At 41.4% G+C, this 19,495-nt stretch overlaps 1 protein-coding gene across 3 annotated transcripts in view; it reads right to left on the bottom strand.

Annotated features, from left to right (window-relative positions):
- Window positions 1–10,839: 10,839 nt before the first annotated feature.
- LOC124110632 (myocardin-related transcription factor B-like) overlaps window positions 10,840–19,495 on the bottom strand; it is a 103,421-nt gene continuing 94,765 nt past the window's right edge. For all 3 annotated transcript variants that reach the window (XM_046469945.2, XM_046469944.2, XM_046469946.2), the window contains one exon: window positions 10,840–19,246. In XM_046469945.2, the coding sequence (XP_046325901.2) occupies window positions 18,453–19,246 (794 nt within the window). In that variant the 3' untranslated portion in view covers window positions 10,840–18,452. The remainder of the gene's footprint in view (window positions 19,247–19,495) is intronic.

Here is a 19,495-nt window from a genome sequence, read left to right as displayed (position 1 = left end):
ACCTTCAGCAACAGGGACAATGACCTACGACTAAAGGAACCATCACCTTCACCAACAGGAACCCTCACCTTCACAAACAGGAACCCTCACCTTCACAAACAGGTTCCATCACCTCCAGTAACAGGAACCATCACATTCAGGAACAGGAACCATCACCTTCAGCCACAGGTACCATCACCTACGACTAAAGGAACAATCACCTTCACCAACAGGAACCCTCACCTTCACAAACCGGTTCCATCACATCAAGTAACAGGAACCATCACATTAAGGAACAGGAACCATCACCTTCAGTAACAGGAACCATCACCTTCAGGAACAGGGGCCATCACATTCAGCAACAGGAACCCTCATCTTCACAAACAGGAACCATCACCTTCAGTAACACGAAACATCACCTTCAGGAACAGGAACCATCACCTTCAGGAACAGAAACCATCACCTTCACAAACAGGAAACACCACCTTCAGGAACAGGAACCATACCTTCAGCAACAGCAACCATCACCTTCAACATCAGGAACCACCACGTTCACAGCAAGAGGTACCACCACCTTCAGGAACAGGAACCATCACCTTCAGGAACAGGAACCTATCACCTTCAGGAACAGGAACCATAACCTTCAGGAACAGGGGCCATCACATTCAGCAACAGGAACCCTCATCTTCACAAACAGGAACCATCACCTTCAGTAACACGAAACATCACCTTCAGGAACAGGAACCATCACCTTCAGCAACAGCAACCATCACCTTCAACATCAGGAACCACCACGTTCACAGCAACAGGTACCACCACCTTCATGAACAGGAACCATCACCTTCAGCAATAGGAAACATTACCTTCAGCATCAGGAACCACCACCTTCAGGATCAGGAACCATTACCTTCAGAAATAGGATTCATTACCTTCAGGAACAGGAACCATCGCTTTCAGGAACAGGACTCATCACCTTGAACAACAGTAACTAAAATCTATGACTACAGGAACCATCACCTTCACCAACAGGACCCATCACCTTGAACAACATGAACCCTCACCTTGAACAACAGGAGCCATCACCTTCACCAACAGGAACCACCACCTTGCACAACAAGAATCATCACATTCAGCAACAGGAACCCTTATCTTGAACAACAGGAACCATCACCTTCACCAACAGGAACTATCACCTTCACCAACAGGAACCATCACCTTGAACAACAGGAACCATCACCTTCCCCAGCAGGAACCATCACCTTGAACAACAGGAACCATCACCTTTCCCAACAGGAACCATCACCTTTCCCAACAGGAACCATCACCTTGAACAACAGGAACCATCACCTTGAACAACGGGAACCATCACCTTGAACAACAGGAACCATCACCTTCCCAAACAGGAACCATCACCTTGAACAACAGGAACCATCACCTTCCCCAACAGGAACCATCACCTTGAATAACAGGAACCCTCACCTTGAACAACAGGAACCATCACCTTGAACAACAGGAACCATCACCTTGAACAACAGGAACCATCACCTTCATCAACAGGAACCATCACCTTGAACAACAGGAACCATCACCTTGAACAACAGGAACCATCACCTTCACCAACAGGAACCATCACCTTCACCAACAGGAACCATCACCTTCCCCAACAGGAACCATCACCTTGAACAACAGGAACCATCACCTTCACCAACAGGAACCATCACCTTCACCAACAGGAACCATCACCTTCACCAACAGGTACCATCCCCTTGAACAACAGGAACCATCACCTTGAACAACAGGAACCATCACCTTCCCCAACAGGAACCATCACCTTGAACAACAGGAACCATCACCTTGAACAACAGGAACCATCACCTTCACCAACAGGAACCATCACCTTGAAAAACAGGAACCATCACCTTGAACAACAGGAACCATCACCTTCACCAACAGGAACCCTCACCTTGAACAACAGGAACCATCACCTTTCCCAACAGGAACCATCACCTTGAACAACAGGAACCATCACCTTGAACAACAGGAACCATCACCTTGAACTGCGGGAATCATCACCTTCCCCAACAGGAACCATCACCTTGAACAACAGGAACAACAGGAACCATCACCTTCCCCAACAGGAACCATCACCTTGAACAAAAGGAACCATCACATTCAGCAACAGGAACCATCACCTTGAACAACAGGAACCATCACCTTCAGGAACAGGTACCATCCCCTTGAACAACAGGAACAATCACCTTCAGCAACAGGAACCATAACCTTGAACAACAGGAACCATCACCTTGAACAACAGGAACCATCACCTTCACCAACAGGAACCATCACCTTGAAAAACAGGAACCATCACCTTCACCAACAGGAACCATCACCTTCACCAACAGGAACCCTCACCTTGAACAACAGGAACCATCACCTTCACCAACAGGAACCATCACCTTGAACAACAGGAACCATCACCTTGAACAACAGGAACCATCACCTTGAACAGCGGGAACCATCACCTTCGCCAACAGGAACCATCACCTTGAACAACAGGAACGTTCACCTTGGACTACAGGAACCATCACTTTCAGGAACAGGATCATCACCTTCAGGAACAGGAATCATCACCGGCACGAACAGGAACCATCACCCCCAAGAACAGGAACTTAAACCTACGACTACAGGAACCATCACCTTCAGGAACCACCGTCACCAACAGGAACCATCACCGTCACCAACAGGAACCATCACCTTCACGAACTATCACCTTAACCAACAGGAACTATCATCTTTATCGATGCACGAAGCACGCCTTCCTAAGAAAGCGTACAATATGTTAATGTGTTTACATAATTCGGGATATAAAACATGGGCATCCGAAATAAGATATTTGCTGTTTTCACATGGCTTTGGAATAGCATGGTTATCACAAACAGTTGTACTCATATTTTCAATAAACTGTTTCGAGAATAAGCTATTAATATGTTTCATCTAAACTGGAAATTAACTCTTGAAATTTGTTCGTGATCTAATCGCATGTGTAATGTAAGACTCTGTAGAGCCAGAGAGTTATATAGAAATATCTTAGTTAAATGTAGAGAGGAGCTGTTAACGGTAAAACATAACGAAGGTAGATGGCAAAGTAAAGATGTCTCCTTTCTGCCAATCAGGAAACCAAGACGAACGTTATTTCCTGCCACGATGTTCTGCTCTTAAAGATAGCAGAAACACGTTTATTCCAAGGAAAAAGTTTAAAATTCTAAATATGTAAGTATGTAAAACATGTAGCAGATTGTATTCGTAACACGTAGTACAGTTTACTGAAGTGCTTGGATAACCTCCATGTCAATATAACCCAGGTTTAAACTACGTAAATGGACATCTGTTTTCCTGGGTCGTCCTTAATAAACATTTACACACTCATGTCACACAATTAAATAATCGAGAACATACCTCTTGATGGTATTCATAACAGTTCGAAGGTCGCCTGTCAAGAAACAGAGATGTATGAAATGAAAACGCCAAATAAAATAACAAGAAGTTCTTTAACCAATGTGCCTCCACTGAAGATTCCATGGATTCGTAATGACTATTAGGCGACAAAACCGCTTCAATATTCATGAGACATGCTAAAGGCTGAATCGATTTTACGATTCCGACTATATCATAAACATGTGTTTATAAATCTGTCAAATACTAGTAGTGATGGCACCAGGTGTTCGCGAAAAGGTGAGCGTATCCCGCCAGTGGCACCCGTCACAAACACATGCAAATGCAAGTCAATTGTTCATCTGAAAATACACCACACCATATGGTACAAATAGGGAATTGCATCAGACATCCCTTTGGTCACTGATGCGAATGTTTCCTCCATATGTGTACCATAAGACTTTTTGACATCTGAGTAGAAAGGGCATGCTCAAAAGTTTTCATGTTGTACCTTTTAGAAAGCCACAATTCCCTTTCTTTCTTTGAAGATGTGTACTGATTTTTAATTGCGCTGAACATAGATGTCTGAATATTTTATTTTTGTTGTGTATATCATCATAATTACAAACATATGTTCAGTTTTAATGGTTGTTCCTTTCTTCCCTAGTTTCGGAGGATAACTCATGGATATATCATCGCATGTATTTATCAGACATCAGTTCAAGTATTTGGCGGAAAGTCAAGTTGGTAAGTGTCCATCCATAACATTGATGGTTTCTGGTGAACACGTGGTCATGTTCCAAATACTAGTCCTGTAGTCACCGTGTTCCAAGTAACCTATCCCGGTGGCAAGAGGCGAAAAAAGTGGATTGGGTGGGCAGGGGTCCGCTTCACCTAGCGTCGTAACGCTACGGCCGTTATGATCGGAGTAACGATCGTGCGGTATGATCGCTTCGTGAAACTGCCCCAGGCTCGGTCACTTGGTTCATTGCATGTCATCATAACCCAATTGTGTGGAATGACATCATGGTATCAATCACCGGATTGTCATGTCGATCAATTTACAGACCAATTTAATCACTCGATTATTAACATAATATCGTCATCTAGTTGGAATATTGGGGTGCGGCGTTAACCAAAAAACAAACAATCTCCGCGTTACTTATCTCTGGGGGTTTTAGAAGTCAAATCCTGGCCTGTCAACCAGCTCTCAACAGCATCAACCAATTCCTGGTGCTGACCATGCAAGGGTTTATTCAAATCTCCAAACAGGCTGTATTCTCTAGGGGTCCGTTCTGGTGAATAAGGGGGATGAGGCAGAAGGTGGTATCCCCATTATGATCTGAGTAGCAGATGGAAATTGGACTTTCAAACGTCCGTTCTCAAATCAGAGACAAGAAATGAAAGCTTATCCTTATGTATGATGAGAATCGAACCTGCAACCTCACTTAGTCGTGTTAAGTTTGGTAACCCACTGTTTTCCCACTGAACCACCGAGGCAGTGGTGAAACCACGTTCAGTTTTAGATGTCAGGATTTAGTTTTGTCTATGCTGCACGTTTTTCTATTCTCAAAACACTTTGATCGCATTCCTTTTATACCGCCACACATTGTATTGTTTCACTATTAGATATATCGATGTTTTCTTATTGTATATGTTATTTTTTGCATTCATAAGTGAGATAAAGCACTCCTCCTCGGTTATAGTCGAGGGCGTCGGAACTTTGCTCCTTGGTCATACATTACCGATACGCTCTTGCCTCGGTCTTACTTCCTCGACCATAACCTCGGAGTGCTTTATCTTCCACTCCCCGTACAGCAGTCATTGCATCTTGACTGGTGTGAACTGGAACTTTGTCCTGACGGAGGAAGTTTTCCGCGGCGTTTCTCTTTGAATGACACGCGGAATATTTTTACAATAATAGACATAATATTCACCATTTATAGTTGTTCTCCGTGGTAAAGAATCGATTGTGTATAATGCATCTGCTGCCCCAAAAGAAAATCGCCAGAACTTTCTTAGTGGATCTGGTTGCTTGAAACCTCTTTGTTTGGGGAGATCCGAGGTGTTTCACTGCATGGATTCTTGTCTGCTTTAGGGATCACGTTGATGGATCCAGGTCTCGTCACCTGTCACTGTCCTGAAAGAAGGTGGTCACTTCATCCGATAGCACTCCAGGAATCGTCGGGTACCTTATAGTCTGTCTTACAGACCCTGATACAAATATATATCAAATACAGCCCATGCAAGTCTATAATGTTTGGCAAGTCTAGATTACTGCAGTATCAGGAATGAAGAGAGTCGCTGGGCTCCCTTTTATTATATTTTTATTAATATATATAATAATATATAATATATATTAATATACGATATGTTCATTTCAGAGACTAGATGTTAGTCTAGGCACCTTAAACCTTTGACATATGTAGATGTGCATGGTGGATTATTTCACTCATGGAGTGTAATGCACATACATGTATTGTTTCGGCGTTAAACAACAAACAAACAAACAAACATGTATTGTTCAGAACCATGTTGAGGACGTCATCGATGCTTTCTTTTATGGTGCTGGTGGTGGGTCGACCAGAGCAGGGGCCATCTTCCAAACGCTCTCTCCAACGCTGATATTCATTTATCCAACGATTAGTTGTGGCCTCTGATAGGGTAGCCTCCCCATACACAACATGCAAATGTTCTTCAATATTCTTTGGTGGTTGACCCACCAAGGTGAAAACTTTGATGACGGCTCTATACTCAGTTCTGTCAATTCCAATACTAAAGGGGCATGGTACCTCACAGAGTAAATGATCAGAAAGTCACTGGACTGAAAGACCCCACATTGTGGAAGATGACACAACAAACACAGGTCAATACTAATACGTCACACGTAGGCATAGCAACCTAGGTACGCCATACCTTTCTGATATCAACTAGTAGCACTCCAGAGTGAGTGAGTATGGTTTTAGGCCCCTTTAAGCAATATTCCAGCAATATCACCAGATATGGGCCACCAGCGGAGGACACCAGAAATGGGCTTCACACATTGTACCCATGTCGGGAATCGAACCCGGGTCTTCGCTATGACGAGCGAACGCTTTAACCATTAGGCTACCTGACCGCTCCTACTCCTGATAAGAAACTATTGTTTATGTTGGAATGAAGAATATATACAACGGTAATACACTCGGTCTTAATAACGGATGCAAACTTTTGAAGTCAAGATGTATGGTTTTACAGATCTCTTCCTCAGATAGTGAATATGTAAGCACTCTTTTCAGTTGAACAACATGCACCGACTTACGTAGTACTCGAAGGATATATGTGCACAGTTATTTGATGTGTTGATATATTTGTATATAGGTATTGTTTAATTATGAAATGTGTTTGCACTCAGAATAACCCCTGGTAAAGCTTATCTAACCAGCAATCAGTGTGTGAACGTGTTGCCTTTAAAGAGTGCAGTCAAATACATTTACATACTCCAGATCATATCATAAGAAAGAAAGATTGTAAACGTTCTTGTTTTTCTTACATATGTAAATTCCAGATAATGTCTCAAGTTGAATATGTATTGCAGAGTCTAAACATACTCAAGGACATCGTTAGCTTCATAACAACAAGCCTTTCAAAGTATAAACCTCCAGCAAGAAATAGCCATCAGTTATTCATTTTCTATACCAAATCTCGCCATTGTATTTTTGAGGGAACCACAAAATTCATCGTACTACACTTATAACGATGGTGAAGGTTTGTTTGTTTATTTCCCCATAGGGAATCGTGAAGGTACGAGGGTTAATTGATAAGATCTAAGCCTCACAAAGAAGAAATTGCGTGGTGGACCGAGGTTTCATCCATCGTGACAAATCGTTGCAATAACCTTTCTGGGTCAGCTTCAAACAGAGCTAGATTATCACGATATAGAGACATGTTGTGCCTAATGTGTCTTTTTATTAGATGTCAGAAGCTTTGGAACCCACTGAGCTGATACTTTCTTCACTGCCAAAATGTCTGTGATAATGATATGTATTCTCTCAAGGGGATGCCTACTAAACTAGCAATGTTACGCTCAGTCATTCGCCGGTCGATCATCACCATATCATGGATTCTCTGTATCATTTCTAGTGTTGTTGATGTGACAGACCTTGAGGACGGGGGTTGTTTTCATAGCTCTCCCTGCCACGCTTAAATTCTACTGCCCACCTCTTTACTGTGGCATAGAAAGGGACAGCCTTCCCTAATACTATACTCACATCCATACACCTAGAAATTAATTAAACACCCCCTTGTTTTGCGACCATATCTGTCCAACAACAAGGTATCATTCTCGTCAAGCCTGGGCTATGGTGGAGAATTAAATGTCTTGTGTAAGATGAGACTCTTGACTAATGAAAACACAGAGAATGATAAAATGTTCAATATTTTAATTGCCTTAATAACACATTAGCGATACCACTGTAATTGAGTAAAACTGAAAAACACGAAAACTGTGGATATGGGAAGTTCCATGATCAGGTATGAATGACAATTACTGTCCAAAAATGTACTTTGTTATCTCACAAAGATAATCACAATCCTGAAAATCATTAGCGAGTGTAACCGCCCTGTGCCTGGATAACCGATTCTATCCTCCTCATTCCTCTAGAAAGTCTTCTGATACGATCACGAGGCAATTGCAGCGATGCCCGATGCAATGCAGCTGCCACATTCTGTACAGGTGGATCCATTGCCTGCAGCCGACGTCCAAGAATGTCCCAAACATGTTCCAATGGATTCAAATCTGGACTCGAAGCGGACCAAGGCAAAGTGTCAGCAGCGTGAGAACGATTGGGTCTAGCTTTGTCGTCAATCAACACAGGTTGAGTGGCATGTGCATGATTGTCAAAATGTGGCACAACAACAGGATTGAGGTTGTCCTGGATGTAAAGATGGCCGTTGTGAATCCCTCGTACTGTTTAGTCATGAGATATTGTTGCCCACACCATGACGGAGCCTCCACCATACGGGACTGCTGGTACAATGTTCCTAAGGGTATACGCAGTGTTTCTGTGTCTCCAAACCCGCATTCCCCATCTGTGTGACGTGCAGCAAGACCAACGGATCCGTCGCCACGTCCTCAGATTCCAATAAGGTCTCACCATACAAGCCAATCGAAGTCTCTGATGATGAGCAGTTAACAAAGGACATCTGGTGACCCTTCGTGACTTCAACCCAAATGATTTCAGCCGGTTACGGACAGGTCTGGTGGACAGATGCCTGTTGGGAAGCCATTGTTCTTTCAGAACTTTGCTCTGTCGCCTCACAAGACGTGCTACAGCCCTGTCTTCCCGTACAGTTGTCTTTTGGGGTGGCCCTGGTCGTGGACGGTCGTTTATTTCTTTTCTGTCGGTGTTTTCTGACGAGTCTGCTGATGACTGATGAAAGATAGCCAAGTTGACGTCCAATGGCTCTGTATGACATACCTGTGTCATGCATGCCAATAATTTGCCAACGGAGTGCACCAGGCAGCCTCCTGCGTGCCACGGTTACATGTGCTGACTAAATCATCGGATAACTGCCACTTTATATACCTTTAATTGCATCAATATCAAAGAGGTATTTTTCATGCTTCGCGTTCATGTCTGTATGTTTGGCCGACACATTCAGTTATTGTCATAACATTACTCGAGATCGACAGCCATACTATGAATGAGAATCATGAAACATGATTTTTTATGAACGGGTATGTCCCTGTTCTATATTTTGTCAGGGGGTGCATAATCAATTTCTAGGTGTATACACGGTTTTCTTTCGGTTTTGAGTCGTTTTTTTTCTGCAAGTACTTTATCACTTTACGCTCAAGTTGTCAATGTTCTAAAGGTCACACGCCCCTGTTTATTTTATTAATTTGTCACAGCAAAACAATTTTCTCAAATGGCTCAAGTTTTTGTAATGAAATGTCCAGAGCAAAAGATTTCACATTTGTATGTTCTGTGCAGAACAATGCACTGTTTGGTCAATTAAGGTATCAATATGGGATGTGTTAAACTAAATCGACGGTACCAACTGGATGTGAAGGTTTAGGTACAATTAACCTGGTCATCTAGGCAAATCCTAACAATATACTCTGAGTGGTGGTCCAGGCAAAGAAGGCACTGCACATATTTGACACCTCTTATAAAATGTTCACACATTGTATATATCAGTCACATCTCATGGTGTAGGTACCCATAATGGCATTATATTATTGTAATAAACCATCCTGCTATTAGCCATATAGCAGTAATGCCACAGGTTATTTCTTTGTTTGATATTGTGCACTCTGTTGGGAACACTATCAACCATGTCATCAAGCCTGGCATCCTGATTCATTTGGCCAGCATAGGTTGCTAGGGACCGTTCCTAGCCATGAATCCCCACAAGGCGGGAGGGCTTCAGGAATGGGCTTCATACATAGTACTATATGAAGACATGAACTCAGGTCATAAAAGACACCATTTTTTAACCATTAGACAAGTCACCCCATTTCTTCATGCGATGGTCAGCTAGCACACAAAGACTAACTGGTTGTAAAGCAACTATGTGAAGGTCCAGCCACCATGTGAAGGTCAGGCTACCATGTGAAGCTCCAGCCACCAATGTGATGGTCAAGCCACTATGTGAAGGTCAAGACTCTGTGATGGTCCAGCCACCAGGTGAAGGTCCAGCCACCAATGTCATGGTCAAGCCACCATTTGAAGGTCAAAACACTGTGATGGTCAAGCCACCATGTGATGGGCAAGCCACCACGTGAAGCTCTAGCCACCAATGTAATGGTCAAGCCACCATATGAAGGTCCAGCCACCATGTGAAGGTCCAGCCACCAATGTCATGGTCAAGACACTATGTAAAGGTCAAGCCACCATGTGAAGGTCAAGACACTGTGATGGTCAAGCCACCATGTGAAGGTCAAGACACTGTGATGGTCAAGCCACCATGTGAAGGTCTAGCCACCAATGTAATGGTCAAGCCACCATGTGAAGGTCAAGACAATGTAATGGTCAAGCCACTATGTGAAGGTCAAGACACTGTGATGGTCAAGCCACCAATGTCATGGTCAAGACACTGTGATGGTCAAGCCACCATGTGAAGGTCAAGACACTGTGGTGGTCAAGACACCATGTGAAGGTCAAGACACTGGTGGTCAAGACACCATGTGAAGGTCAAGACACTGTGATGGTCAAGCCACCATGTGAAGGTCAAGACCCTGTGATGGGCAAGCCACCAGTGTCAGGGTCAATACACTGTGATGGTCAAGCCACCATGTGAAGGTCAAGACACTGTGATGGTCAAGCCAACCCGGTGACATGAAGCCGCCACCAACATATTTGTAGTGCTTGTCAGAGACACATCTGAATGTTCAGCTCAATAAATTACTAAACCAGCAACACACATCCAACACAACTTCAGTACTTCATACCAAGCATTTATTTCATAAGGTCTAGATAGTGTTCACATCTGGATGCATATACAAAGCCAACTGCACTGTTAACATATGTACAAGTCACACAAACAGTCTGAGGAAAGGCATGTGCTGGCTGTTGCCCAATCTGCTGAAGATGACAACTGCAGACAGACAGACAGACAGACAGACAGACAGACACAGCCAGTGTGGTGATGAACAGCAGTACACAGCAGCTACAGGTGCTCTTCAAATAGCTAATACTAATCCCAAGGGCTTAACAGTATCAAAATACACAAAATAGATTTAAGATTCTTAGTTCTTTGTATGAGTTGATAATGAATGAACTATGATATTGAATCGGGTTGATATTATGTTGAATGTCTGTGAACTAGTTAAGTGTTTGTTTCATGAAATACAATGGTGAATTGCTTATAGTTTTATGAATATACTGCAATATTTGAAAGAATGAAGTGTTACAAGTTTCATCTACGAAGTAAATGCTCTTCCAGTCATCTTCAGAATATTGCCACATTTTCTTTCCTGTCTAATTTCACTATGGATAGTAACACATATATTCAAATATAGTGAAATATGTTTTTCCCACTTGATATCACAACTAACACCTAAAAATCTAACAACTAATCTAAAGATTTCATTCAGATACATTTGTCAAGGATCATTAGCTAAATTAAACATATGGTCCACAGCTACTGACTTACAATATTATAAGATTCGGCCAGACCAACTCCCTACCCCTCATTTTATGGAGTTAAGAATTTTAGTTTTCCAAATCTCATCAACAGCTTTTGTTTCATAGGAAAATAAACTAGAAGCTTACAATGGCAGATTCTGAGATTAAAAATGTCACAATTTTCTTTTTCATATTTGGCTTCCAAATAATTCTGACCACATTTGCTTGTCTCAAATTTATTTTGTCTTGAATAAGTAAGTGAAAAACACCAGTTTTCACAGTATTCCCATTACATCACAGCATTATTTTGTCTTGAACATCCATTAAATGAAACAAAAGAGTTAGCCTGGCTTCTTCCAAAGTTTAAATAGCAATAAAGTTGTCAGACCTTCAGACTGACTAGGGATGGCCTTGATTGAAACACCAGCGACTTAACAGTAGCACACTCTTAACATCTCATCAAGAAACAGTGTCACAAACAAGACCCATCAAATATTTCGGTGATACAAAATTGACCAAATTGCAAAAAAAGTGCATCACTAAAACACTCATTTTCAACAATCAAAAATATCTAATTTAGTTCACAAAATATTTTTATCCTCCTAGATACAATAACAAGTGAGTATCGTAAAACCAAACTTTAAAATTCAACAATGATGAGTTGGCATAGGAAAGGCGGGACTGGAAGAGGCTGTATATATAAAGTGCAGGTCAATTAACAAGTGACAACAGTGTGCAGCACTACAGCCTGGTTAACCCTTACCTAACTAGTCTACAAAATGTAGGGTTAATAATACTGGTGTTGTAGACCTGAGCCATATGAACAGGGAGGAATATGTAACATTCAATCAACCCTGGGCCTTAAATGTACAAAACAATGCACAAGATCCATTTTTTTTTCAGTTAATCCCACTTAATTTCACTCATCCACAACACCAATAATTATCTTCTCTCATTCAAAATATTTGTTTTCCACTTGAAAGAAACTACCAACTATTGATTCTTTGATTATGAGGGAAATGTTATCAGATTTATTTATCACGTTTGGATTTTTCTGTATAAAGTGCAAATAAGGCTAGTTTTGTATTATCACATATTCACTGGTATAAGCTGTAAGCAGTATGATCACAAGGTGATGCAATGTTGTATTACTGAATGATCACAATGTGACACTATGATGCTGTACTGTACAGTGAATAAGCTACTTTGTACAATGAAACACATACCCATTGCTACAAGAGTTAGAGGAAAAGGTTGGATAATAGCACCATATCATAAAGAGAGTTTTGATTGTATGGAATCCAACTGTGAGCGCAAGGTATTGACAGTGACGTCAACACACAACCACATAGGAACAAAAGCACTGGCTAAGTCATGCAGGATAAATAGCACTAACACTTACAGGTTAACAAAGACATGACAACTGTTCGGAGATACTCAAATGTCTAAATTTCACACATTTTATAAAAGTGATGAGAACCTTGGTCTAAATATCTAAAATAAACAACTTCTCAACAGCAAACACCAAAATGCCGAATAGATCAGTTGACAACTTTACAAAAAAGAAAAGTGAATTATTAATTTCATGCAGTTTTGCTCACATAATCTTGTCCCGAACATTCACAAAGCTAACATGGTGCTCATAAATCAAAGTTTGTGAATCTCAGCTCCATGTTGCATTGTCATGCATCTCGAGGCCCTGTTCACAAAGCAATCCTAGCTCTACGACCATAACATTGACAGTCGCAGAGCTCTGAGTGCTTTCTGATACAGCCCTGTTCAAACATGTATGTTTTCCATCACATTGTTAGATGTTGGAGCATGAGAACAATTGCCTCTCCTTGTCATGTCCAAGGTGGCAATATATATATACATATACACTCACATACAAACTGTGCTGTGAGGGCAAAGGGGAAACAGGCATGAAGGACCTATAAACCATTGATAAATAATGTCAGAATTATACAGATGTTTATAACTTCTAATACACACTACAATGTTAATATATTAATTGATTCTGTTGGTTATTCTTGGGTGAGAATATTGATAACTTAGGAAAATATTCCATATTTGACGATGTTTTGTGGAATGTAAAACAACATAAACCTAGTGGGCACTACAAGAAGGTCAGGACGGGAGCAAGGTCACCTCACCTCGATGGAATGAGTAATGGTTTATACTGAAACTGTATTTCTGAAGTATTCTACCTTCGAGAAGGACAGGCTAGCTGTTTGTCTCTGCTGTCAGGTGACATCAGATGGAATATGTCATGTGGATATACCTATATCACATGAGTTAGGGTGTGATAACAGTATGCATACACAGTATTGACTGAGTCAGGTGCAGGGAAATACCCTCGATCAACCATCTTGAACAACGTGAAGTAAATGAAGAGAGAATGACTTTAATGCTCCTTGATAGAAAAGAAGATTTTGGAAATACGCAATGTTAAACTTACCAATGTTAACTGACCTTCAGCTATTTGAGATAGTTGTGAAAGTGGAAAGGTGTACCCTATTCAAATCAGTTTCGAAATTAGAACCAATTGTTAATTGTGAGTTAATCTTGAAGGAGACAGTTTCAAGAGGTAGACAGAATGGAAGAAATGAGATTCTAGGTGAACACGACAATGGTTTGTAAGTAAAGATGAACAACTGAAAATCACATTATCAGTATGAACAAGGAACTAATATGCAAACAGCGTTGACATAATCTCTATTATGGAAGTTTGGGTGAGGAGGAAATAAAGATTGGACTGTCACCATCCTAGGTTATCCAGCGTAGTATGTCTCCATTCTATTAGAACCAATACCTAGACCCCTTCACCATAAAAGCTTGGCTTTGGAAGCAACATCACAATATCTCCCAGCATTAACCTGGCACAGAAGCTCTCTCACTCGTGTCATTTGATTGTCGTATTTGTAACATCATGGGTCTAGGGTATGCATGGTTATATAAAGGAGACATAATACGCTTGATAATCGAGGGTGCTGTCACACAGGAAATGTACTTTGTAAGTGTAGAATGCAAGCGAAATAATCCGTCTATAATCCTTTCAGTGACTTTCATCTAATTTCTTAAACAGGCTCTTAAGGAAATACATGTAGAGAAAATACAAAGGAACATTTTGCAGATCAATCATATCAGGTATTTATAACATGACACTATTGCAGTTATTCTCTATGTGGAAATACGAGTGAATGATGTGTCAAACTGCTACTCAAACAATATTCATGGACACATTAATTAAGTAGATTTCCGTGTGGGAAACTTTCCCCTGACAATGAAAGACTTGTAAGCCTGGCCTAACATTATGCTACTGCCCCACACCATTTGACGGTCAAGCAGGGTCACTGGTATGACTGGTATGATGCCATAGGTCAGTGGTCTTAGATCACTGTATGATGGTACAATGCCAAGAGGTCAGTCTTGCAGACCACGGTTATGACAGGGATGAGACCGAAAGATCAGCAACAGCATGGAACAATCTTAAACCATTTTCGATGGCTGTCTGACTTTATCACAAATAATGAAAATGCACTTTGTGAAGTGAGCTAGAGATAATCTTAATGAAACGTTTGGTCGATGTTTTGCTTATCAGCGACGATAGTGGACGGCTTTCAGCAACTAAGACTATACTAGACAGGCCTACTACAGACAGACAGACACAACAATGTTGAATGAAGAATGAAGGTTTTAGTATGTCATGGGTACAACCAAACTCAGCTCAAACCACACACATAATGTACAGACATATCTCGCTCAAGAAGTCATGCAAAAGTTATCAATTAATAAAGGTTTATACAACTGAATATACTCATCAATCACAATAAATAATTACAATGAAAAAATACACCATACAAAACCAACTCATTTGACACATACAGCTAAATGAGGAGGACTTCTGCATATTGAATCACATCAGGACATGTTTTACCCGGACTTGTCCCGCCGGGCGTAGGTCTGCAGTTCCTGGTTTTCACTGGGGTTTCCCAAGTCATCTGGAGGCACCTCAGACAACAACTAGTGACTGCTACACAACAGATCATTCACTGTTAACTTACTGACCCATCGCGTTACGTAACAACTCTTCACCAAAAGCTTATATCACAGAACTATTTCACAATGGTGCTTGAATACCTCCAGTCTTGAGTTATCTCCCTTGTGATCCTCAAGGTCAAGGTTGTGGGTAAGATGGTCTGTAGTTCCCATAGTTTCAATAAACATGCACCGTTTACTAGCACTCACTAAACAGGTTGGCTTGCTGGTTTACAGAGTGACACTAGTAAGTACTTCTACATTTAGCCAACAGTTTTGTTCCTGTTTGAACAGTATTAGTTCAAGAGTTTTCACCCAACACTGACAAAAACTATTCACGGTCACAGATGTCCACAAGCTATCGTCTGGCATGAATGGCAAGGGTCCATGATAGGTAGCCATTGTCACCAATGATAGAGAAACACTGACACATATATAGCACTCAACCCATGTCTGATCACTGCACATAACAATGGTTACCACATTAATACCAAAACATGTGAAGGTCCGATTGATATCAATAGGTTGGGTCACTGCTTAAGTACAGTTCATACATTCTGTTGCACACTACAACAATTTCCATATATGTACGGAGCCTTCTGAGCACTAGGTAACCTGTAGTACACTGTATGCATATGTAGTACATTGTATGAACCTGTTAAACATAGTAACATCTGTGAACATGGCAATATCATTGTATACTACTCCAAACAAGTTAAAGAACACACACATTAGAAGGCTGTGTGTTTTGCAATACCCACAGCCATGACAGATTAACTATAGTCATATCAATAAGTGGGATGTTCTTTAACTTCTTTTGAGTAGCATATATTACCTAGACAACATGGTCTTCATGGCATAACATCATATGGCCTGTATGACATGGTATGACATTGTATGACAAGGTATGACAAGGTATGACATGGTAGGACCTGTACTACACAGTAGAGGCTATTCATGCCTTGACGATGATGGTAACAACTTAACATTTGTTTATCACAGCAACAAGGAATGAGACGAATTGTGACAGTCATACCCAAAAGTAATATCAATTATTATAAAACATGTTCTTTTTCTCCCCAAAAGGATGAAATTTCATAATTCATAAACAAAAACTTGACTTTCTGAGAACAATCACCAAACAATATTTCGGATGTATAAACTTGTATATATCATCGATTATTTCAGGTCACTATACATGGCCTGATGTTATGCCACATACATAGATAATTAATTGATATGATTGGATATAGTATATATTTGTACCAGTATTACATTTTAGGCCAAAGCCAAAAAGATGGAGAATACTGATAAAGAATATAAGACCAGAAAGAGTTAATTTACATGGAACTGATAGTCTTGAGCACTGACTGGTCACGATGAGAACATATTTAGATGCCAATGAGTTGTGAACGTGATCTGACTTTATGTAGAGCTTACAGGGCATGGTGATGATATGCATAACAAATTTATATAGTCGTGTAGATTCTTCAACTTACGTGAAAATGGATGCTATGAGAGACTATGCACAAAGTAGAAGATGCTGCAGCTAGTGACAAAGCTAGTTGGGGAATGTTAGAATTGCACCGATGATGGCTAGAGTAGTACTGGTAACACCCCTTACTCCCCTTAAAGGCATCTCATTAACAGTGGTAGAAGAGTCCATTTGAGGAATGTATAGGGGGAAAGGGAAAGAGAATTGTGACCATATTCATCAGATAATGGTCTTTCCTAAGAACCTTAAGGATTTTCTATGATTAAGATTATTCTTAACAGGTTTTTAAAGTTTTTAACCTAGTGGAAGGTTGGATTATCAATATGGTACTTGATAGTGTGGACAAACTCGGGATTTATCTACAGACCAGCATCTTGGAAGGTATTAATGCTGTGACAATATGGCTTGTATGCAATACAAACAATCAATTGACTTATACCAGCCACTTGGTACTATTGCTGTCAATTCTGATGCGTATTAGAACCACACAGATGAAATGCTTGCTCTGGAGTCCTTGACTCAATGATCTCTACATGATATGATAAGTTACAAGAAACTAAGAGAAGCAGATGCTTCATAATTCATGTTTTCGCTATTATTAACAGCTGCAATTGGATTTGAATAATGCTTTAAATGAAGTGATGGCAGAACCACTCTTGATGAAGTCTGAACCAGTGTTGCTGCCATTTCGAGGCCCTCCTGTCAGTGCCCATAAAGCTTAGTGTGATTCGTCCTACATGGTCCCCGCAAGGTTGATAACACATCATCATTGTCAAGCTCTAACTTCTACTTTGTGCATGCACAGCTCACACAGAGGGAGAGTGAAGTACGAATGGAATGCTTAGTTACAGAGGCAGATGACTGACTGATGAGAACAGAACATGTTCAGTGACGACCACTGCTCACAATGAACGAACGTGTCTACAGCACAGATATATGCAAAATACCAAAAAATAACAACATTCCGTTTTGATGGACCCAATAAACAGTGAACCAAACTGCCATAAAGTCAAGAAATACATAGGGGACACACTGTGTTTTAGTAAACTATAGGCAACCATAAGAGGCATATTTAAAACCTGTTAGGAAGTAGATTTGTAATACATGTGGTACAAGAGTGTGAAGACTATCAGCTGTCGCAGCCCTACAACACACAGTGAGAGCCGATATCACAAGCATAATCTTTTGGCAGTTCCTAGTCACTGGGCAGTCTAGATCTAGACACATCCTACACTGGAGGTGCACTGGCTCTAGCTTGTCAGGCTGTCAGTCCACCTAGGTGCTGAGGAGGCACTTGGTCCAATAGAAGTAATCGGCATAATCTGGTCACAGCAGCCCTCGGGCTGGCATCAGCGTTAACATCAGCAGCAGCAGCAGCATTACATCACACACGACCACTAACTTGAGCTTGGTTCGGCCAGTTTCTCCCAGTTCAAACCACAGTGAGAATCTGTAGGAGTGCTGAAGTCTGCTTCGTCAAAGTTAAACAGGTCTAACACTTCTTGTTGTGTCTTGGGAGTTAGGATGGGGTCGGATGAGAATGATACTGGGGCATTAGTGCTGAGTGGGGTCAGCCCAGTGCTCGGGACAATAACATCCAGCCAATCAGACACGTCTATCTGCATGTTGCTGTTGGCATCAGTGTCATTCAGTCCAAGGGATGCCAAGTCGGGCTCAGATCCGTGAGTGCTGCCTGATTTTTGAGCACAACTAGTAGGCACACTGAGGAGACCGGTGTCACTGTTGGTCAACCTTGTGTCCAGAGAGACTGGCGTCGGGTCTGTCAAATCCAGACCAGAGAAATTATGGTCACTTGTCCAATCCATTCCCCCTAATTCGCCAGCAGACAACATTTCTGTGAGATCAAGCAGTTCTGTGTTGGTGTCTGCTGGGCAGGGTGGCAGAGGGGAACTCACAACTACCGGGGCAACGAAATCGGGCACTTCTTTCTTAATGTTCTTTACCACGCAAATCGGCACATCATGGGCAGATCCCAAGGAGTTGACAGTCACAGTGTTTGTGGCAGTGTTTGACATGATGACATCTGCTTTAGAGAACATCAAGCCACCACAGCTCTGTGCTGAGTTGACTGGGAGAGACACAGACGGAGATGCTGTTACACTGGGCAGTGTCATGGCCTCCGTGGTCTTTGGCGTCGTCAGGGGTTCTGTAGCTGCACTTGGAGGCAGATCTGCAACAATCAAAGCAAATATGGTACAAATAATCAGAAACTTTATGACATTCCTTAAGTGAGTGAGTTGGGATCAACACTTCTGAGAACAGTATTCCAGTTATATCCTGAGTGTGTTTGCTTAATTTAGGAGCAAAGCCCAAGTGATGCAGGTCTCAGATGTTTACCACTTTGGTGAAACGCTCGAGCACAGGTATGGTGCTGACAATCCTAGCAACATAATTGGGGTAAACCAGAATTGGAATCTTC

Source organism: Haliotis rufescens, unplaced genomic scaffold (genome assembly GCF_023055435.1).
Source record: "Haliotis rufescens isolate VD_foot unplaced genomic scaffold, xgHalRufe1.0.p SCAF_11, whole genome shotgun sequence".
Classification (NCBI taxonomy): domain Eukaryota; kingdom Metazoa; phylum Mollusca; class Gastropoda; order Lepetellida; family Haliotidae; genus Haliotis; species Haliotis rufescens.
This window is presented reverse-complemented; position numbering and strand designations above follow the sequence as displayed.